Source organism: Delphinapterus leucas, chromosome 5 (genome assembly GCF_059928025.1).
Source record: "Delphinapterus leucas isolate spDelLeu-1000000601 "Yukka" chromosome 5, BTC_Dleu_Yukka2, whole genome shotgun sequence".
NCBI classification, from domain to species: domain Eukaryota; kingdom Metazoa; phylum Chordata; class Mammalia; order Artiodactyla; family Monodontidae; genus Delphinapterus; species Delphinapterus leucas.
Genome location: NC_143133.1, coordinates 20,319,111 through 20,342,001, shown reverse-complemented (window position 1 = coordinate 20,342,001; position 22,891 = coordinate 20,319,111). Strand labels below are relative to the sequence as shown.

Sequence of the window (22,891 nt, the reverse complement as noted above, 5' to 3'; positions counted from 1 at the left end):
TGAAGTCAGGGAGCCTGATTCCTCCAGCTCCGTATTTCTTTCTCAAGATTGCTTTGGCTATTCGGGGTCTTTTGTGTTTCCATACAAATTGTGAAATTTTTTGTTCTAGTTCTGTGAAAAATGTCATTGTATTTTTTTTTTTTTTTTTGCGGTACACGGGCCTCTCACTGTTGTGGCCTCTCCTGTTATGGAGCACAGTCTCCAGACACGCAGGCTCAGCGGCCATGGCTCACGGGCCCAGCCGCTCTGCGGCATGTGGGATCTTCCCGGACCGGGGCATGAACTCGTGTCCCCTGCATCGGCAGGCAGACTCTCAACCACTGCACCACCAGGGAAGCCCTGCCATTGGTTTGTGATAGGGATTGCATTGAATCTGTAGATTGCTTTGGGTAGTATAGTCATTTTCACAATGTTGATTCTTCCAATCTAAGAACATGGTATGTGTCTCCATCCATTTGTATCGTCTTTAATTTCATTCATCAGTGTCTTATAGTTTTCTGCATACAGGTCTTTTGTCTCCTTAGTTAGGTTTATTCCTAGGTATTTTATTCTTTTTGTTGCAATGGTAAATGGGAGTGTTTCCTTAATTTCTCTTTCAGATTTTTCATCATTAGTGTATAGGAATGCAAGAGATTTCTGTTCATTCATTTTGTATGCTGCTACTTTACGAAATTCATTGATTAGCTCTAGTAGTTTTCTGGTAGCATATTCCGAATTCTCTATGTATAGTATCATGTCATCTGCAAACAGTGACAGCTTTACTTCTTCTTTTCCGATTTGGATTCCTTTTATTTCTTTTTCTTCTCTGTGGCTAAAACTTCCAAAACTATGTTGAATAATGGTGGCGAGAGTGGGTAACCTTGTTTTGTTCCTGATCTTATAGGAAATGGTTTCAATTTTTCACCATTGAGAACGATGTTGACTGTGGGGTTGTCATATATGGACTTTATTATGTTAAGTTCCCTCTATGCCTACTTTCTGCAAGTGTTTATCATAAATGGGTGTTGAATTTTGTCGAAAGCTTTTACTGCAACTATTGAGATGATCATATGGTTTTTCTCCTTCAATTTGTCAATATGGTGTATCACATTGATAGATTTACATATATTGAAGAATCCTTGCATTCCTGGGATAAATCCCACTTGATCATGGTGTATGGTCCTTTTACTGTGCAGTTGGATTCTGTTTGCTAGTACTTTGTTGAGGAGTTTTGCATCTATATTTATCAGTGATATTGGCCTGTAGTTTTCTTTTTTTGTGACATCTTTGTCTGGTTTGGTATCAGGGTGATGGTGGCCTCACAGAATGAGTTGGGAGTTGTTCCTCCCTCTGCTATAGTTTGGAAGAGTTTGAGAAGGATAGGTGTTAGCTCTTCTCTAAATGTTTGATAGAATTAGTCTGTGAAGCCATCTGGTCCTGGGCTTTTGTTTGTTGGAAGATTTTTTTGTTGTTGTTGGAAGATTTTTAATCACAGTTTCAATTTCAGTGCTTGTGATTGGTCTGTTTATATTTTCTATTTCTTCCTGGTTCAGTCTTGGAAGGTTGTGCTTTTCTAAGAATTTGTCCATTTCTTCCAGGTTGTCCATTTTATTGGCATAGAGTTGCTTGTAGTAATCTCTCATGATCCTCTGTATTGCTGCAGTGTCAGTTGTTACTTCTTTTTCATTTCTAATTCTATTGATTTGAGTCCTCTCCCTCTTTTTCTTGATGAGTCTGGCTAATGGTTTATCAATTTTTTTTTAACTTCTCAACGAACCAGCTTTTAGTTTTATTGATCTTTGTTATTGTTTCCTTTATTTCTTTTTCATTTATTTCTGATCTGATCTTTATGATTTCTTTCCTTCTGTTAACTTTGGGGGTTCTTGGTTCTTCTTTCTCTAATTGCTTTCGGTGTAAGGTTAGGTTGTTTATTTGAAATGTTTCTTGTTTCTTGAAGTAGGATTGTATTGCTGTAAACGTCCCTCTTAGGACTGCTTTTGATGCATCACGTAGGTTTGGGTCTCCATGTTTTCATTGTCATTTGTTTCTAGGTATTTTTTGATTTCCTCTTTTATTTCTTCAGTGATCTCTTGGTCATTAAGTAGTGTATTGTTTAGCCTCCATGTATTTGTATTTTTTACAGATTTTTTCCTGTAGTTGATATCTAGTCTCATAGCATTGTTGTCGGAAAAGATACTTGATACGATGTCAATGTTCTTAAATTTATCAAGGCTTGATTTGTGACCCAAGATATGATCTACCCTGGAGAATATTCCATGACCACTTGAGAAGAAAGTGTATTCTGTTGCTTTTGGATGGAATGTCTTATAAATATCAATTAGGTACATCTTGTTTAGTGTGTCATTTAAACCTTGTGTTTCCTTATTTATTTTCATTTTGGATGATCTGTCCATTGGTGAAAATGGGGTGCTAAAGTCCCCTACTATGATTGTGTTACTGTCAATTTCCCCTTTTGTGGCTGTTAGCATTTGCCTTATGTATTGAGGTGCTTCTATATTGGGTGCATAAATAATTACAATTGTTATATCTTCTTCTTGGATGGATCCCTTGATCATTATGTAGTGTCCTTCTTTGTCTCCGATAATAGTCTTTATTTTAAAGTCTATTTTGTCTGATATGAGAATTGCTACTCCAGTTTTCTTTTGATTTCCATTTGCATGGAATATATTTTTCCATCCCCTCACTTTCAGTCTGTATGTGTCCCTAGGTCTGAAGTGGGTCTCTTGTAGACAGTATATATGACTCTTGTTTTTGTGTCCTTTCACCCAGTCTACATCTTTTGGTTGGAGCATTTAGTCCATTTACATTTAAGGTAATTATCAATAGGTATGCTCCTATTACCATTTTCTTAATTGTTTTGTGTTTGTTTTTGTAGGTCTTTTCCTTCTCTTGTGTTTCCTGCCTAGAGAAGTTCCTTTAGCATTTGTTGTAAAGCTGGTTTGGTGGTTCTGAATTCTCTTAACTTTTGCTTGTCTCCAAAGGTTTTAATTTCTCTGTCTAATCTGAATGAGATCCCTGCTGGGTAGAGTAATCTTGGTTGTAGGTTTTTCCCTTTCATCACTTTAAATATGTCCTGTCACTCCCTTCTGGCTTGCAGAGTTTCTGCTGAACAATCAGCTGTTAGCCTTATGGGATTTCCCTTGCATGTTAATTGTTGCTTTTCCCTTGCTGCTTTTAATATTTTTTCTTTGTATTTAATTTTTGATAGTTTGATTAATATGTGTCTTGGTGTGTTTCTCCTTGGATTTATCCTGTATGGGACTCTCTGCACTTCCTGGACTTGACTGACTATTTCCTTTCCCATATTAAGGATGTTTTCAACTATAATCTCTTCAAATATTTTCTCAGACCCTTCCTTTTTCTCTTCTTTTTCTGGGACCCTTATAATTTGAATGTTGTTACGTTTAATGTTGTCCCAGAAGTCTCTAAGACTGTCCTCAAGTCTTTTCATTTCTTTTTTCTTTATTCTGCTCTGTGGTAGTTATTTACATTACTTTATTTTCCAGGTCGCTTATCCGTTCTTCTGCCTCAGTTATTCTGCTATTGATCCCTTCTAGAGAATTTTTAATTTCATTTATTGTGTTGTTCATCATTGTTTGTTTGCTCTTTACTTCTTCTAGGTCCATGTTAAATGTTTCTTGTATTTTCTCCATTCTATTTCCAAGATTTGGGGCCATCTTTACTATCATTACTCTGAATTGTTTTTCAGGTAGACTGCCTATTTCCTCTTCATTTGTTTGGTCTGGTGGGGTTTTACTTTGCTCCTTCATCTGCTGTGTATTGCTCTGTCTTCTCATTTTGCTTAATTTACTGTGTTTGGGGTCTCTTTTTCACAGGCTGCTGGTTCATAGTTTCTGTTGTTTTTGGTGTCTGCCCACAGTGGGTAAGTTTGGCTCAGTGGTTTCTGTAGGTTTCCTGGTGGAGGGGGCTGCTCCCTGTGTTCTGATGGATGAGGCTGGATCTTGCCTTTCTGGTGGGCAGGGCTGCATCTGGCGGTGTGTTTTGGGGTGTCTGTGAACTTAGTGTGATTTTAGGCAGCCTCTCTGCTAATGGATGAGGTTGTGCTCCTGTCTTGCTGGTTGTTTGGCATGGGGTGTCCAGCGCTGGAGCTTGCTGGCCACTGCGGGGAGCTGGGTCTTACCATTGAGATGGAGATCTCTGGGTGAGCTCTAGCCGATTGATACTATGTGGGGCCGGGAGGTCTCTGGTCATCCAATGTCCTGAAGTCAGCTCTCCCACCTCAGAAGCTCAGGCCTGACACCAGGCTGGAGCACCAAGACCCTGTCAGCCACGTGGCAGAAGATGAGAGATCATGTGGAGGAGAAATGAGGAGTCTCAGCCAATATCCAGTACCCACTGCCACACATCTGAGTGAAGACAACTTGGACCCTCCAGCCACAGTGGAGCCTTCAAGATAACTGCAGAATAAATGATCCCAGGATAAGGACCTCCCAGATTTACAACCATACGACTCAGCAATTCCACTCCTAAGTATTTACCTCGAGGAGGAGGCATGTGTGGAGTTAGCTTCCACAGAACGGTAAGAGACCCGGGTCAAGAGGCATGAAATCAGGGGAAAATCCGAGTTGAGGCTGTGGCGTTGGTGCAGCAGAGGAGCAGCGGTGCCTGCAGCTGCTGAGCAAGCACACGGCTTCACTCTCCTTCACTCACTTTAGTATATTCTTGTGACAACCCATTTTAGAGATGAGAAAACAAGATTTCAATAATCAAAATTTTATTTTGATAAAGAAATAGCTTAACTTTCTAAAAAGGGAAATAAGGAAACGGAAACTAGATCTTTTGTTTTTTTCAACAAATGTGGTTACAAAAAACGTGTGTCAACTTACTGTACTTTCCAAGAAGTTTCATATTACTCTCTGAACATTTCAAAACATTTTCCCAAAGCTTTTTGCCTTGAGAAGAATGTCCAGAGATAGAATTTTTCTCCAGTTACTGGGAAATCTTCCCTCAGCTGGTACCAAAGTTATTAAAAGCCAATTTCTAGTGCTGTCTCAGTTAAAATCAGAAAAGCAAAATAGAATTTAAACACAAGACAATGCTCTTAAGCAAATTCAGTTGTGGTATATCTTCTTAAAATTTGGACACTTTTCCTTCCCTTTCCCAAGTGGCACCCTTGTTTCCAAGCATTACTGGAATGTATGTGTTTGTCCAAGAAATACATCTCAAGCCTCCTATCACTTTCTTTTGTCTTTGAAGACATACAATTACAGGGTCATAAATTAATGTTCATATATTAATTTTCTCATAGTATTAAGACCGTGTCTTGGTTTAGTGTAACTTCCATTTAACACCCATTTTGGAATTGAATGTTAATCTCACTTAGAAAATTATTTGTCCTTTGCCTATAAGAATTTCAATGCCTTCTGTTCACCAGCTGTCTACTTCAGCTCTCCCACAATATTAAAACCTGCTTTCATACTGATGGAGTTCCTCATGTTCATCAATAATGTTTTTCTGTTTCCTCAAAGCAATGAGTCAGTCTGCTCATTTTCTCTTATAGTAATTCTCCCTCTTTCCTTATTCTTGGCAAAGATAGAGCAAAAAAGGAACATGACATATGTCTCAGGAGTTTTCATTAAATCATATTTCTTTTATGCAGCCACACTCTTCCCATCTCATAATGTCATAAAGAAGTTCATTTCCTCTTCCTGGAAAGGGAGTCTACCTTACCGTTCTTATGCTTACTTCCTCCAGTGGAAAAATGAGAGATGCCCTCCACAGTTCTTCTGTCATTGGCTCACCCTTGTCTTACCCCAAAAGATTTTTCCTATACTTTTTTTAGTTCCATCAGTATCTCAGTGAGAATGCAACAGTTTTTGTTTGTTTTGAATGTAGGATTTACTTCTGCAGAGTGCTATTGTAAACAGTAATTCAGCAGAGCTTCCAGCTGGAAACTAAGCTGTGTTTACTTAAGGAATCAAATATTTTAAGATACTTCAGATGACAATTGAGGAGGAGATGCCAGAAGTCCGTGAGATAAAGAGAAATTTCCAGGGATTTTTCCTGGGAGATCTTACCCTCAAAGAGAGAGTAAAGGCACAGAAGCTTGATCCAATGGTGATGCTTTAAGCCAGAAAGGAGGGTTTGCTCTGACAATAGCATCATTCCTGATACCAGCTTGAACTTGGGCCCAGTCACCGAATGATTCTTATGTGAGGGAGGGGAAGTTAAGAGCAGGATATATAGGGCAACCCAGACAAATCTGGGTTTAGGTCCAGGAACCAATTTCTACTAGCTATAGGACCATGAGAAAATGATCTAGCTTCACTGAGCCTCAGTTTCCCCATCTGCAGAAGGATGAAAGTCAAACTGTTACACATATTTCTGGCAAACACTGGATGTGTAAAGTAGCATTAGGGGCCTGTGTAGCTAAAGTTGCAAAAGGAAAGGTCTTTCCATTGAAATGGAGAGAGCAATAGCATTTAGCTGCATTTGGGCTCTGGAGAATATATCCAAATATTAGGCTGACTTGTCACAGTGAGTGGTACCACAACAATGTCACCGAGAGTGGTAAAGCTGACGTCTAGAAGCAGCAGTGATAGGTGGGCATCTGACAATCACTGGCAGTCAAAAGCTTGAGGATGAGAAACTGGACTTATAAGTGTATATTCAATATTCCCCTGTAGACTTTGAGAATTATTTGTGAAGGGATTCTAGAGATAAGTTGATTTTGTATATCTAGTTTTCTCACAGTGCATGAAAACAAACATGTTGCATAACACTGGTACCTTCTAGAAAAACCTATGTTGTGATACTTTACACATTAATATGACACTTTATACCCCATCCACAGGAAGTCCATGACCGGTGGGGAAGACATGTCTATACATAAATGATTACAAAACCAAGGTGATAAAGCCTATGAATGAAGTATAAAGAAGGTATTTATTTAGGACAGAGCAAAAGGGGGCTGGAGAACTCTGTGGGACTAAAGAGTCATGAAATGTCCAAACCTTGGCATAAAAGATAGTTCATCCAATGGGCAAGGAGACAAGGGTTTCCATGAAGAATAAACAGCATGTGAAAAGGCATAGTACATGAAACTGCATCGTCTGTTAGAGGACTGTGGAATGGTGGGACATGGGTGCATTTTGGGAAGTGGGAAATGGAGAGTGGAAAAAAAGAAAACGAGCAGTTTTAACAGGAAAGATACTGAATTCACCTTTGAAAATGCTGAGTGAAGTTGATATGAGTATAGAAAAGTACTTGACCTTTAGTAGGTGTATGTGTCGGAAGTCATCAGCCTAAATTTTGTAGTTTAGTGAGCCAATGATTACGGACAGATCCCTGGGTGACACTAGTATAACACGGGCAGGTGATGAAAGAGAAGTCAGTGAAGGTGAGAAGAAAAGATCAGAGGAAAAAGGAGGGTGTTGAGGGATACTTTTATAGATGTAAATGGAGTAAGACATTTTAAGAAAGTTGAATTAGTGAATAGTATCAAATGCAAATGGGAGGACAAGTGAAAAATCAGATGCAAAGTGACTGTGGATTTATCAGGGTAGAGTTTATTAGTGGTGTGATAAGGGGCTGCAAAGTCTTGGACGTCATGATCAATAAGCTTGGCTATGATATATTAGAGTCAGTTAGAACATTACCCCTAAAATGGGGGTGAGGGAGGGATAAATTAGGAGTTTTGGATTAACAGAGACATAGTACTATAGACAAAATAGATAAATAACAAGGACCTACTGTATAGCACAGGGAACTACATTCAATATCTTGTAATAACCTACAATGGAAAAGAATCTGGAAAAGAATATATACATATCACTTTGCTGTACACCTGAAACTAACACAACATTGTAAGTCAACTGTACTTGAATAAAAAAATTAAAAAATAAAATAAAATCATACTTAATGGTGAGAAAGAAAGAACATAGCCCATAAAATAACATGAGGTCTCATAAATATTTAAAGTTGAGGAGAATTAAGCTGGCAAGAGGTGATGGAGAGATTGAAGATTTAGGAGCCCAAACACTCTTTAGTGACTGGTCTTATTAAGTGGTCCTCACTGCTACTCAGCAACTCATTTTAGTTTTGCACCTCTCTCCTGTCTCTCAGTCTCTCAATGGCCATTTCATATCTTCCCTTATGTTAACCACTGGACTTCACGTTTACCCTCGCATTCATTCTCTGTAGATGTCTTTACCTCACACTTCACAAGGACAATAAAAAACATCAGCCAGGTACCTGTTCTCCTTTGCCTGGATATGTATTGGAAAACGAGCCAATTTCATCAACAAAGTGATAGGGGAAACAGTATCTTAAAGAGAGGTAGAAGTTCCAGTTAAGTCCCCAGCACAGAGCGAGCTAACTTCCAAGAGAGTAGCAATAAGGATGGAGAAGAGGTCTTTAGCACATAAGGAGGAATCCAGAAAACAAAATGAACGGAATGGGGAGGGAAGTCAGTCAAATGAGTCTTGGGGGCTGATAATCAGAGAATATGCAGATCAGAGGTACTGGAGGGGATTCAAATTCTCATCATTAAATTTCTTTCCGGGATTAGACAGGATGGCCACTACAAAGAAGCACACATTCCGTGAAGGAAGGGAGTCTTAACTGGGAGTTAGAGATATGTGTATGGGGGTGGGAGTGAGAAGAGAAGAAAGAAAAGGGGAGGAAAGCCTCCTTGCCCCTCATCATTAGCAGACAGTCATTTCTAACTCTGAAAAGAAATACTTCTTTTTCAGGGAGAAGTGGGAAGAACACACACCATACTATTTGGTCATTAAATGAATGAAAGAGTTATAGGAATATCCACAACATTTTATTAAGTGAAAAAAGGTGAGTTTAACAAAACAGGGTGTGCACGTGTGTGTGTGTGTGTGTGTGTGTGTGTGTGTGTGACAGAAGGAGACACACAGAGCCCAAATGCTGAGAGAGGCTCTCTAGGAGCTGTGGGCATGGAGGGGATTTCAGAGGCGGATACATGTTTGGTGAGGCCTGAGGCTTATACAATTCCAGGACCTCCTTTAAGAGAAAAAGACACAAATCTGTGAATGCTAATTAGTTACAAAAGTAAATATTTGTTTAGGGGAATCCAAGCTTAATTAGCTCCACAATAAATCTGTCTCTACGTGATTTTTATAGTATTCTCTATGCTTAGTATAGCTTTTCCACAATGAGCATGAATTATTTTAGAACTAAGAACCAAAGCAGAAGTTATGTAAATTTTTTTTTTTTTTTTTTTTTTGCGGTATGCGGGCCTCTCACTGTTGTGGCCTCTCCCGTTGCGGAGCACAGGCTCCGGACGTGCAGGCTCAGCGGCCATGGCTCACAGGCCCAGCCGCTCCGCGGCATGTGGGATCCTCCTGGATCGGGGCACGAACCCGTGTCCCCTGCATCGGCAGGCGGACTCCCAACCACTGCGCCACCAGGGAAGCCCTATGTAAATGTTTTTAATGTCAGCCATGCTCTCTAATTTACTTACATTAGATCTCTTTTGAAATGATCATTAGAGACGGTTTCTAATCAGAAGGACTGCAGAGTTTAAGAGCTTATGTTGTCATTTATGATGTATTTCTAGAAAGTCATGCACAAAATTCCTAGCTTGAGCTTACCCTTGAATTTTACTTGCTTACATAAAGCACTATAGACAAATATCCTAAAACAAGAGGAAAGTCAAAGTCAAACAACTCTAATCAGGAAAACCTTGTTCTTTCATCAAAAAAATGGACGTGAGTTGTGCAGACTTTCGCAACCTAGTGTAAGTGGGTTTACAAAAATGAGGTTAGCGCCTCCCAGTAAAAGAGCTGTCGCTGCAATAAGTGTTCTTTCTTGCGGCTTGAGCTCTGCTTCCCCTGGTATCACGCTTTAAACTGGAAGGAGCTTCTGCTGAGGGTTTCCTTGGTAACAGGAAGTGACTGTGTATGAGAAGTTGGTACTGGTTCACTTTGTCCTCTCAGCCATCAAGGAAGTGCATTACTGTAAATGATTTGGGGACTGTCCCCATGCATTCTTCTCGGTTAACACGCTGCTGAAGGGTGTATTGAGAAACCGCGAAAGAAGATGTTTTCTTACCTTCACAGAACATGGACTTCTGTGACTTGGCATTGGTCCCGGGGTGACCCCTCTGGGATCAGGAGAAACATTCCTCTCAATCAGATCGCAGATTTTATTATCCAGCTCCATGCTTTCACATCTGCCCAGGGGACATGGGAAAGTCACATTTTACAAAGATAATTAAAAATGATTATAATTTTGTGAATGATGTGGAGGTGTTATTAGTGTATGATACCCCTCTAAAATCCCAGTTCTCTAATTTCATTTTGTATTCATTAGTTGCTGCCATTAGAGAACTATAAAGAGTATTGGAGTTTAATTTTCACTTACTTGCACATTTATTCCAAGTAATCAAGTAAGATACAGGCAAGTTTAGGGATTTTCACAGTCTGATAACAATGACCAGAGCTGAGCACTCCCAGTAAGCCTGATGCTTTACATCCATATTCTTATTTAGTGGGTATAACAATGCATTACCACAGTCAGCATTACCTGCGTTATGCAGATGAGCAAACTCAGACTTAGGAAGTTAATTAACTGACTAATTTACATGAAATCACACTGCAGAACATTGGCAGGACCAAGATCAGACGCAGATCTGTAGGGTTCTATGGCCTGTCTCTTGGCTATGTTTGCTGTATGTCTTCAGTTAAACTGAGAACAAACCCCTAAGGAATTATTTGCCACCAAATGGAAATATTAGAGTCAAAGAGTATCTGGAAATTACCTTAAAAAGAACTTAGTCCAACTTGCATCATTTATATGAGAACAAGAATGAATTGCTTACATTCCCATGACTATTAACAGGTAACATCAAAATTTAAATCAGATTTTCTGACTCCAGTCCATTTTTCTTTCCATTATATCATGTTGGCATGATGGAGAAATCTTCTCATTAAAAACACAATTCAAGGGCTTCCCTGGTGGCGCAGTGGTTGGGGGTCCGCCTGTCGATGCAGGGGACACGGGTTTGTGCCCCGGTCCGGGAGGATCCCACATGCTGCGGAGCGGCTGGGCCCGTGAGCCATGGCCGCTGAGCCTGCACGTCCGGAGCCTGTGCTCCGCAACGGGAGAGGCCACAACAGTGAGAGGCCCGCATACCGCAAAAAAAAAAAAAAAAAAAAAAAAAGGAAAAAAAACCCTACAATTCAAGAGAAAAATACATTCATTTTGTTATTTTTCTTTACATAGTTTTTTTTTTGCCTTCCTCATCATTTTTCATCCCTTAAAAACAACCCCTTGGAGGCTTCTGGGAAGATGGCGGAAGAGTAAGATGCAGAGATCACCTTCCTCCCCACAGATACGCCAGAAATACATCTACACGTGGAACAACTCCTACAGAACACCTACTGAACGCTGGCAGGAGACCTCAGACCTCCCAAAAGGCAAGAAACTCCCCACGTACCTGGCTAGGGCAAAAGAAAAAAGGATAAACAGAGACAAAAGGATAGGGACGGGATCTGCACCAGCGGGAGGGAGCTGTGAAGGAGGAAATGTTTCCACACACTAGGAAGCCTGTTCGCGGGTGGAGACAGAGGGTGGCGGAGGGGGAAGCTTCGGAGCCGCAGAGGACAGCACAGCAACAGGGGTGTGGAGGGCAAAGCGGAGAGCTTCCCGCACAGAGGATCAGGGCCGACCGGCACTCACCAGCCCGAGAGGCTTGTCTGCTCACCCGCCGGGGCGGGCGGGGCTGGGAGTTGAGGCTCAGGCTTCGGTCGGAGCACCAGGAGAGGACTGGGGTTGGCGGCGTGAACACAGCCTGCAGGGGGTTAGTGCGCCACGGCTAGCTGGGAGGGAGTCCGGGGAAAAGTCTGGACCTGCCGAAGAGGCAAGAGACTTTTTCTTCCCTCTTTATTTCCTGGTGCGCGAGGAGAAGGGATTAAGAGCGCTGCTTAAAGGAGCTCCAGAGACGGGCGCGAGCCACGGCGGACCCCAGAGACAGGCATGAGATGCTAAGGCTGCTGCTGCCGCCACCAAGAAGCCTGTGTGCGAGCATAGGTCACTCTCCACACCTACCTTCCGGGGAGCCTGTGCAGCCGGCCACTGCCAGGGTCCCGGGATCCAGGGACAACTCCCCTGGGAGAACGCACGGCGGGCCTCAGGCTGGTGCAACGTCACACCGGCCTCTGCCGCCGCAGGTTTGCCCCTCCCTCCCCCCGGCCTGAGTGAGCCAGAGACCCCCGAAGCAGCGGCTCCTTTAACCCCGTCCTGTCTGAGCGGGAACAGACGCCCTCAGGCGACCTACATGCAGAGGCGGGCCAAATCCAAAGCTGAGCCCCAGGAGCTGTGAGAACAAAGAAGAGAAAGGGAAATCTCTCCCAGCAGCCTCAGAAGCAGCGGATTAAAGCTCCACAATCAACTTGATGTACCCTGCATCTATGGAACACATGAATAGACAACGAGTCATCCCAAATTGAGGAGGTGGACTTCGAGGGCAAGATTTATGATTTTTTCCCTTTTTCCTCTTTTTGTGAGTGTGTATGCTTCTGTGTGAGATTTTGTCTGTATAGCTTTGCTTCCACCATTTGTCCTAGGATTCTATCCATCCGTTTTTTTGTTTTTTAATATTTTTTCTTAATAATTATATTTTTATTTTAATAATTTTATTATATTTTATCTTTATTTTATTTTATCTTCTTTCTTTCTTTTTTCCTTCCTTCCCTCCTTCCTTCCTCCCTTCCTCCCTCCCTCCCTCCCTCCTTTCTTTCTTTCTTTCTTTCTACTTCTGCTAATTCTTTCTTTCTACTTTTTCTCACTTTTATTCTGAGCTGTATGGATGAAAGGCTCTTGGTATTGCAGCCAGGAGTCAGTGCTGTGCCTCTGAGGTGGGAGAACCAACTTCAGGACACTGGTCCACAAGAGACCTCCCAGCTCCACATAATATCAAATGGCGAAAATCTCCCAGAGATCTCCATCTCAACACCAGCACCCAGCTTCACTCAACGACCAGCAAGCTACAGTGCTGGACATCCTATGCCAAACAACTAGCAAGACAGGAACACAACCCCATCCATTAGCAGAGAGGCTTCCTAAAATCATAGTAAGTCCACAGACACCCCAAAACACACTACCAGACGTGGACCTGCCCACCAGAAAGACAAGATCCAGCCTCATCCACCAGAACACAGGCACTAGTCCCCTCCACCAGGAAACCTACACAACCCACTGAACCAACCTTAACCACTGGGGACAGACACCAAAAACAACAGTAACTACGAACGTGCAGCCTGCAAAAAGGAGACCCCAAACACAGTAAGATAAGCAAAATGAGAAGACAGAAAAACACACAGCAGATGAAGGAGCAAGATAAAAACCCACCAGACCTAACAAATGAAGAGGAAATAGGCAGTCTACCTGAAAAGAATTCAGAATAATGATAGTAAAGATGATCCAAAATCTTGGAAATAGAATAGAGAAAATGCAAGAAACGTTTAACAAGGACCTAGAAGAACTAAAGATGAAACAATGATGAACAACACAATGAATGAAATGAAAAAGACTCTAGATGGGATCAATAGCAGAATAACTGAGGCAGAAGAACGGATACGTGACCTGGAAGATAAAGTAGTGGAAATAACTACTGCAGAGCAGAATAAAGAAAAAAGAATGAAAAGAGCTGATGACAGTCTCAGAGACCTCTGGGACAACATTAAACGCACCAACATTCGAATTATAGGGGTTCCAGAAGAAGAAGACAAAAAGAAAGGGACTGAGAAAATATTTGAAGAGATTATAGTTGAAAATATCCCTAATATGGGAAAGGAAATAGTTAATCAAGTCCAGGAAGCACAGAGAGTCCCACACAGGAAAAATCCAAGGAGAAATACGCCAAGACACATATTAATCAAACTGTCAAAAATTAAATACAAAGAAAACATATTAAAAGCAGCAAGGGAAAAACAACAAATAACACACAAGGGAATCCCCATAAGGTTAATGGCTGACCTCTCAGCAGAAACTCTGCAAGCCAGAAGGGACTGGCAGGACATATTTAAAGAGATGAAGGAGAAAAACCTGCAACCAAGATTACTCTACCCAGCAAGGATCTCATTCAGATTTGATGGAGAAATTAAAACCTTTACAGACAAGCAAAAGCTGAGAGAGTTCAGCACCACCAAACCAGCTTTACAACAAATGCTAAAGGAACTTCTCTAGGCAAGAAACACAAGAGAAGGAAAAGACCTACAATAACGAATCCAAAACAATTAAGAAAATGGGAACTTTTTCTTTTCCCGTGACTTTTAGGTTTTACTTTTTGTTATTGTGACTAGTAGTCTGAGTGTGCTACTGGCTATAAGGGGGAGAAACAAACTGCTCAATGAAGAAGTTACTCTGTGTAAATGTGCTTTAGATCCACAAGTCATGGTGTCTTAATTATTTCGTAATTGAGAGCTTTAACAGTTGTGGCTTAAAGAGATAATGGAAGAGAAAAGATTTGCTCACAAAATTTTCAGAGTAGCATCGGCCTCGGGCAAGAGTGAATATTTCTAGAGTTCAACCCAAGGCTATGTGGCTTAATAATTTAAATAAATATCTAAAAATGGTCTTTGCATGTCTGAAACAAAAGCCTGGAGGATCGGGATATTTCTTATAAACATGGACTCTGTTACTGCCCTCTATCTGCATTCTTGGTTGGATCCCTGTTTATCTCCTCTCTGCTTTTTGTGATGTGCCAGGTCGCTGAACTGATGCCACATACCCCAGCCAAACCTCTTGTGGCTGCTCCCTGGAGGACCGCGTGGACAGAGGAGCCAGATTGGAGTGGAGATAAGGTGCAGCTGCAGGTGCTGTTCAGATGGCGAAAGGTTACAGGTGAGCATAGTTCTGTAGAAACCACATCTTCCTATAACTTACCTACGGAGTTAAGGTTTGGCCATCTTACTGGAACTATTCTGCACCAGTAAAACATTCTTGTTCACAAGGGCAGAGCAACAGATGAGACAGGATACAGCGTCTATAAATACACACTCTTTCAACAGGAGATATTGTGATACATGCAAACCTTGGCCTTTTTGTCTGGCTGAATGTTAGCCATTGTGCAGTTCTCACCTTAAGTATGGGAGCGTGACAAGACCCTAGATCGCATGAGATGTTCCAGCTATGTATTTCCCTAGTTGTATTTCCATAGTGTATTTCCTACATTAGGTAGCTTATTACTGATTGCATGTTTACTCACATGTATCCTCCATTAGATTAGAAACTCCTGGAGGCAGGCACGGGTTTGGCTTGCTTATCATTGTAACTCCAGAGTCTCAGAGTGATTATGAAATGTTTGACAAGAGAACAGATAGTCAAGAACAGCTAGGTCTGAGGTCAACAAGGATGCCAGGTAGTCCTGAAGGGCGGGGCGCTTGTATTAAAAAGTCACGTGTAGGCTGCTCATCTGTTCTCTCTAGATGCATTGTCTCCATGGGATCTATATGATTTCTTCCCTCCTCATCTCAGTAGTCAGCCTCTGGGAGAAGGAGGTGACAAAGTCCTAACAGCTATGGAGATTGTAACAGGGCACACAGCTTCCTGCTACCAGCCATAGAGCTTTAGGCATCAGCAAGCAGCGTTCTGGAGGGATGTCAGAGCTGTGGAGTCCTTCCAAATTCCCTGGAATCAAACCTCAGGTTGATGCTTGAGAAGAAATATAAGTCAGGATAAAATCTTGTCCGAGGGCAAGTAGGAAGCATGATTCTCTCCTCTCCTAACAAGTTTTCTGAGTTTTTATTGAGAGAAAAATGACACCGTTTTTAGATCTTAGATCTGCTGGATAGACTGAGCCTAGAACACCAAGGTTTGTTAGGATGTGAGTTTCTCTACTCCAGGGAGCAGGGACCCTGTTGGAGGAACAGCAGAAAGACGAAGAAGTCATGCAAATATTGCTACTCTCCCTACTATTTATTATGGGGTTGAAAACACACAAAATACACCCTCTAACAGGGATACAGGAGGGACATAGCTTGAGAGCTTTATGGGTCAATAGGGGATAGATTCCTTGGTGTTTTTGTTACTATTTCTTTTGAATATGGCAGACTATCATGAAGGTTGTTCTTTATTTACTTAAAATTCCATTCTTTTGAAGAAGCAGAGACTATAAAAAGTGAATACTCTTAAAGATTCAGGTGATAGGAAACATAATTCCCAACCAGCATTGTGAATAAGTTAAGCCTGTTACGTTAAGCTTGACCTGAAGGTCAAGAAAACCTTGGCATTTTAGCGTTTGTATCACGTGGTTAAAGCTTTTGCACAGTGCTCTGCAGAGTAAATATGCTCATGCTGATTTATTGAAAACAAAATTAAGCTAGCTATACACGCAGAGCAAAGTTATATATTTTATTGTGAATGTTGAATGATGGCAGAGAATGCCAGCCCAAAATATGCCACTTAAGCATAAGGATTATTTTGAACAAAAGATACTTGAAAAACAGCAGATACAAAAAAAAGCATTCTGATCTCCCCTTTTTCTTCCTGAAAACAGGAGATAAAACTCCCTTGTGAAAGATGTCCCCCTATACTAGGAAGAAAGAAGCATTCTTATCAAGGATGGGAAATTAAGACAAAGAGAAATCTGTACAAACAGACCTTGTTAAAATAATTCTTATCTTCCTTTAGCCTCATCATATGTTTCAGTTACTTTTCCCTAATTGTCTTTCTTTGATCAATTTAGTATAAAACCATTGTATACTAGGTTTTGCCATTTCTTTGGGTCTTCATTTCCTAACCTCTTAGGCTCCCATGTCACCAAAAACTTGTTTGTGCGATTTTCTCCTATTAAGCTGTCTTTTCTTGCAGAGCCCATTCAAGAATTTTCCTCCCCTACACTGTACTTGGAAATAAGCATTTCAACAGGAACATTAAGTTATATATTTTACAATTGTATCTATATCAAAAAAGCAAAGTAGATAAATTAGATCTGGTTACACTCATCTGATATAACCACATTTTGGTGTCAACTATAGTTTTCCTTTAATTTATCAAAATGTATCTCTTCTTTACACAATACCAAGTTGTGACATTCTCTAGGAATGTTGGAAGACTAAACTTTGGAAGTCTAATTATAATATTTTCCCTAGTATCTCATTGCTGTTTAATATTGACTATATATTTAGGTAAAACATATGATCAAATAAAACAATATTATCTTAAAACTATTCTCTTAACTCAAATCTATATTGTTATAGCTGAATTTCATTGGGACAAATATTTGAAAGGACTTTTTTAAGGAACAGCCACTGGTAAAATAATTTTATTCAAATTATTTTAAATTATTGCAAAGAAGGTGAGAAAGTGATACTTTTAATAACTATAGCTGAAGTATTAAGTAATTTGGACCCCCATATACTTGAGAGCTGTATAAAAATTTTATAATAGGAGAAGTAGTTTACCTTTCTATTTACTTGATCTTTAAGTAATACTTATTTAAACTATATCAGTTTAAATGAGAATTTTTCACATCTGTGTTGGAGTTTCATTTCAAGATGTGACTACAGTTCTCGATTTTAATTCACCAGCAGTTTTGAAGTTTGCAGCAGTACATAAAAGTACAGAGCCAAGTGAGGCAGCTTGCAAGCTGAATCTACAGCTGATTCGTCTATGGATGGTGAGGAAATAATGGAATAAATTATGGAGACATTTCTTCTGCATAAAATTTTTGGGAGATCTCAGATTTGGTAATAGCTTCACCAAAAGTCACAAACTGACATATGACAATTCGATGTCTTATCTTGTGATCATGTGTCTCAATTCTCTTGTCTAGCTGATAAAGTGAGAGCCACATTTTGTTGGATCCCTTGCATTAGCTTTGTTAGAGGTGGTACATAATACACTGAATCAAATCATTATGAGTTATTAGTATGCGTAGAGTAAACCTACGTATTGAATGAGAAGTGCTTCTGAAAACTTTGTACAGAGCTATATTATAAACAGGTTCATTTGCAGTTGGAAATATTGCATTGATTAAATGATGCCTCTAGAGGGCACTCTGCATTCAGTTCAGGTAGAAACTAGTTTCTGATGTTGCTCACATTTTCTGTTATATTTATTTTGAATTTTGAGGTCAGCAGAGAGAGAGAAGTGTGTGGTGTGTACATTTGTAATAATTGTAGCTTTTTTTTTACCGAATTTTAAACTTTTAATAAAAATTTTCTTTCTTTTTTAATAAAGTTTTTTTAAATTTGCAGTTGTTGTTTGACATTTATGTAATAGACTTACACTGAATAGCTTTCCTACTATAGTGGTAAGTTAACTTTGTTAAAGATTGAAATGGTCTATATTCATTTTCTTTCTTTCTTTCTCTGTTTTTTTCAGTGTTCATATGGATGTGAAATTGATGAGCCTAGAATTTCTTTTTGTGCTAGAAATTAGGAAATACTTAAAGAACTGGTTAAACATGGGACAATTTCACATCAAAATAAGTAATGATATAAATGCATTATAACTCATTAAAAAAATAGGATTAGTTAATTTATACTGATAAAAAATTTAGAAATAGACATAAATGGGGACAGGAGAAATCTTTTTTCTTTACGTTAGAATACCTACTAATAAATGTAGAAGAAATTATGGTATCAGAAATTCACTATTTGGCAGCCATCATAGTAATAATTTAAATAGGAAACATTAATGGATGCTAAAACTCATGCCTGAAATTTTGATGAGGAATGGCATCTTTACATCATTTCATAGGATCTCCCCCCCGCCAATACTTAGCTAATACTAAAGGAAATACGGAAGAGTAACTTTACATTGGAGAATATTGGCAGACTCCACCTTAACGAAATGATCAAGAATAAAATCACCTGTAATGAGAAAAATCCAAACTGACCATCTGATAGGATGCATCAAAACATAGCTTCACATCTGTGGTATTCCTGCTAAAAATGTATAAAGTGTTAGGTCATGAAAGTCAAGCAAGACTGGGAAACTGTCCCAGATTGAAAGAGGCTAAAAATCATGAAAACTACATGCAATCTATGTTCCTGGATTGGATCCTTCTTTGTCTAGGAAAGACACGAACAGAATGATTGGCAAAAACTTGAATGGCTTTGAGGATTATATGATAGTATTGTTACAATGTTCGTTTTCTGATTTTGATTCAAAGGGGATCAGAATTTGCCACACTCAAAATATGCCACTTTGATATGAAGATTATTTTGAGTTGAAGAATCAACAAGTATGGTAAGAGTTATCAGCCCTCCTTGATCTCCCTAAAAGCAGGGCATAAATTTCCTTTTGTGAAGGTGGCATAAATTTTGCCCTTTTCCTATACCAGGATGAGAAGAACAACTCATCACCGGAGATCAAAAGCCGGCAACCAAAATGAGTCTGCATAAACAAGCCTTACTAAAATAGCCCATATATTTCCGAGTTACTTCCATACAATTTATTGTCCCCTGAAGCCCAAACACTATTTCCTTTGCTAAGAAGGGTATAGAAGCTCCTGAGTCTAACTTCTTCTTTGAATTTCTTTTCTGTGAAATCCCATGAAAATACAAATATTAATAAATGTGTATTCCTTTTCTCCTGTTAATCAACCTTTGTCGGTTAAATTAGCAGGCCCCCCCGACACTGAACCTAAGAGGGTAGAGGAAAAGTTTTTTTCTTTCTTGTGGTTACATGGGAGAATGTCCTTGGTTGTAGGAAATGCACACGAAATAATTCAGTGTTAATTTATTTCTGAATGGCTCAGTTAAAAAAAAAAAAAAAAAAGAAAGATCTTGATACACTTAGAAATTCTTGGGAGTTTGAAATTATTTTAAAATAAAAAAGTACATAAATAGTAAACCTAAAAAAATAAAATCGGTTTGACACTTTACCTTATACTCAATGTAGAAATCATCTTATGAAAATGAAATTAGCATTTCATTATATTGCAGAAACTAAGATGCAGGCCTATAAATCTTCTTGGAGATTTGTGGAATTAGTGCAAACCGAAACAAAGCAAAGATGATTTAGGGTTTTGCTTTTCTAAAAGAATGTGGAGGAAGAGCATGTGTGTGAATCCAATTACTTTGATAATCTGTTCTAACCCAAGGATTCCAAAAATGAAATGAGCTCTTTCCACCATAATATTTAAAGCCCAGGTAGGAAAAAACACAAAATAAATAAACAAAACTCCCAAACTTTGAATGTCTTCATCTTTGCTCTGTAATGTCTGGCATTTCACCTCCCTGTGGACTTCTCATAATAAACATATTAAAAATTGTTGAAATCCTCAGATTATAGAAGCCTGCCTTTGGAAATGTGGGTTAGTGCTAAAATCCATGCACAATAGAAAAAGAAAAAACCCAAGCTCAGGAAGACTTTTTTTCTCATTTAATTCAACAAATATTTCTTTAAAACTTCTTTGTGTAATAAAGTCCATTAACCTTCAAGAGCTTATGTCCTCATGATTTTGGGTGAGATTCCAAAAGAAAGAAATGCGCATAAAGGGAGTGTTTTTCTTTCATTAATTACTTTTTTTTTAAAACACAATGATATGACTTTTGGCATCAAGGGATAGCACAGGGGTTTAAAATGGATTTTTAGGGACTTCCCTGGTGGTCCAGTGGTTAAGAATCCGCCTTCCAATTCAGGGGATGCGGGTTCGATCCCTGGTCGGGGAACTAAGATCCCACATGCTGCGGCACAACTAAGCCTGCATGTCGCAACTACTGAGATTGCGCACCACAACTAGTGAGCCCGTGTGCTGCAACTACAGAGCCCACATGCTCTGGAGCCTGTGCGCCACAACTACAGAAGCCCTTGCACCACACACCACAACTAGAAAGACCCCGCATGCCTCAACTAAGACCTGAGGCAGACAAAAATAAAATAATAAATAAATAAATAAAATGGATTTTTATCACAGCATTATTTTTAGATTCAAAAACTATAAAATAAAACTATTGTTGACCTTGTGTATTTCTGAGTAGAGAGAATGGATCATTTATTCTTGAGTGAAATGGAAAAAAACAACACTGGTTTCTCTTTGTTATAAAACATCAAATCATTGAATTCGGAAGGAAATTATCAAGGGTCATGATTATGCGGGAAACCAGCAAAGTGAAACAGTTATTTGGTATAAGTTGTTTTTTGTTCTTCAGACATCTTTACAAGATTGACATAAAAGCAATTCAGGTATTTGTATAAATGCAACTACACCAAGACTAGAGGAGGCGTTCCTAAAACACGGTAAGTTAGAATACTTGGCAGAAAAAGCAAATCTCACATTTAACTGGCACTTTTGAGATCAAGTGAAAAAAAAAAAAAAATCATCTCCAAAGGCCAGGTAGCATTCTGTAGTGAAAACAAGACCAGCAGGTGGGTGAGGTGACATTGTTCTGATGAGCGATGACAGAATAGATGGGAAACAGTAGCATTCTAGTAAAAAAACGACATTCACCTTTACTCACCTGACACTTGTTGAAATATGTACAAACACACAGTCCCCTGGCCAGGCTAGTCACAGCAATGGCAGCGTCTACTGAGCCAGATGCTGCACTAAGCACTGCATATGCTTTATCGCATTCACTCCATAGAAGGCCTCCTTGAGGTAGCAACTGCTTCCCCTGTCTTACAGGTGAGGAAACTGAGGTTCCCGGAGACGAAGTAACTCGCCCAAGGTGAGCTCTTCTCATTGCATTTCATTGAGCACAGCTTTTGTGTAGATTGCCAAAGGTAAAGAATTAGAAGAGATCACCAGTTCTAATACTGGTAGAAACAGATCTTTTTAATAAACAGTTCATTTTTCTATATAAGTACTTTTTTTTAAAAAAAAAAAAAGACAGTAAGAAAAGAAAGGGCCACATACGATGTTCGGTTTTTAAGAGCTAAAAATTAGGAACTTGTTCAGGAAGTAATTGCGTGTGCTTGACTGTGCCATGGAGATCATAGCACAATTAAATTCAGAATTCCAGTGAAGTTTGGAAAACTAAAGAATTGGTCAGACTTAGTCATTAAAAATGGAATTATAAATAGCCAGGGAAAAGTATTTAGTTGTGAAGATGAAAAGAATTAATAATTACTTAAAAATATACATTCATATCAAATATAAGTATGTATATCTAGTAGCATTTTCAGTAATAAAGACTTTTATAATTAATATAATAGTAATACAACTTTAATATAGAATAAAATCGTGGTAAATTTACCTTTTTCCTTTCTATGCACATATATATTTTTGTAAATTGGGGCTAGGGGTATATAAAGTATTGTATTTTTTTTCTGATTAATATATCATCAGAGTATTAAAGGCCTTTCCTTCAGTAAAGAGATCCATGAGTAGCATAGAAATTCAATTTAAAACATTCAAGAGCAAATATGAACAGACTTGGCTCAAAGTATTAGGCTTAATGAACTTAAACCAGTTAGAAAGTTATCAGTACAATGTAAAAGTTGTGCTCATCAAGTAGATGGCTGTTCAGAGTTAAGAAACTTGATTTTTGACTTAACTGTTAAAGATTTTGAGTGTCCCTTAACATCTAGGGCCAAGCTTAAGTGCACATAAGATCTATTCTAAGCCTAGCTATAAAGCTAAACATAACTAAAATTGTGCGGGACTTCCCTGGTGGTCCAGTGGTTTAGACTCCGTGCTCCCAATGCAGGGGGCCTGGGTTCGATCTCTGTTCGGGGAACTAGATCCCACATACGGCAACTAAAAGAGCCCGCCCGCCACAAGGAAGATTCCACACATGGCAACTTAAGCTCCCGCGTGCCACAACTAAGACCCCGCAGCCAAATAAGTAAGTAAATAAATAAATATTAAAACAAACAAACAGAAAACCAAAATAGTGGGATTCACCCAAGAATTCTGAAGGAATTTGAGGACAAATTTAGGATTTTTCCTCAATATTTATTAGCCAACACAGAAATAAGGCTTGCTAATACTATTTTAATT

The 22,891-nt window shown here is 39.3% G+C and overlaps 1 protein-coding gene and 1 long non-coding RNA gene across 4 annotated transcripts in view; one reads left to right on the top strand and one right to left on the bottom strand.

Moving 5' to 3' along the window:
• The window catches only part of TNIP3 (TNFAIP3 interacting protein 3), a 58,399-nt gene extending 48,229 nt beyond the window's left edge, over positions 1-10,170 (bottom strand). The window contains exon 1 of one of the 2 annotated variants that reach the window (XM_089911547.1): positions 10,045-10,170. In XM_089911547.1, the coding sequence (XP_089767673.1) occupies positions 10,045-10,155 (111 nt within the window). In that variant the 5' untranslated portion in view covers positions 10,156-10,170. The remainder of the gene's footprint in view (positions 1-10,044) is intronic. The other variant, XM_022596331.2, reaches the window with a different exon arrangement.
• A 1,303-nt stretch (positions 10,171-11,473) lies between these two features.
• On the top strand, positions 11,474-22,578 carry LOC149749095 (uncharacterized). Of its 2 annotated transcripts, XR_016393208.1 has the most exons (4): positions 11,474-12,496; positions 14,703-14,838; positions 19,115-19,191; positions 19,286-22,578. It is a non-coding gene; the product is annotated as an uncharacterized LOC149749095 (long non-coding RNA). The 2 variants fall into 2 exon arrangements; XR_016393207.1 differs by lacking the exons at positions 19,115-19,191; positions 19,286-22,578 and adding an exon at positions 16,493-18,193.
• Positions 22,579-22,891: the final 313 nt, after the last annotated feature.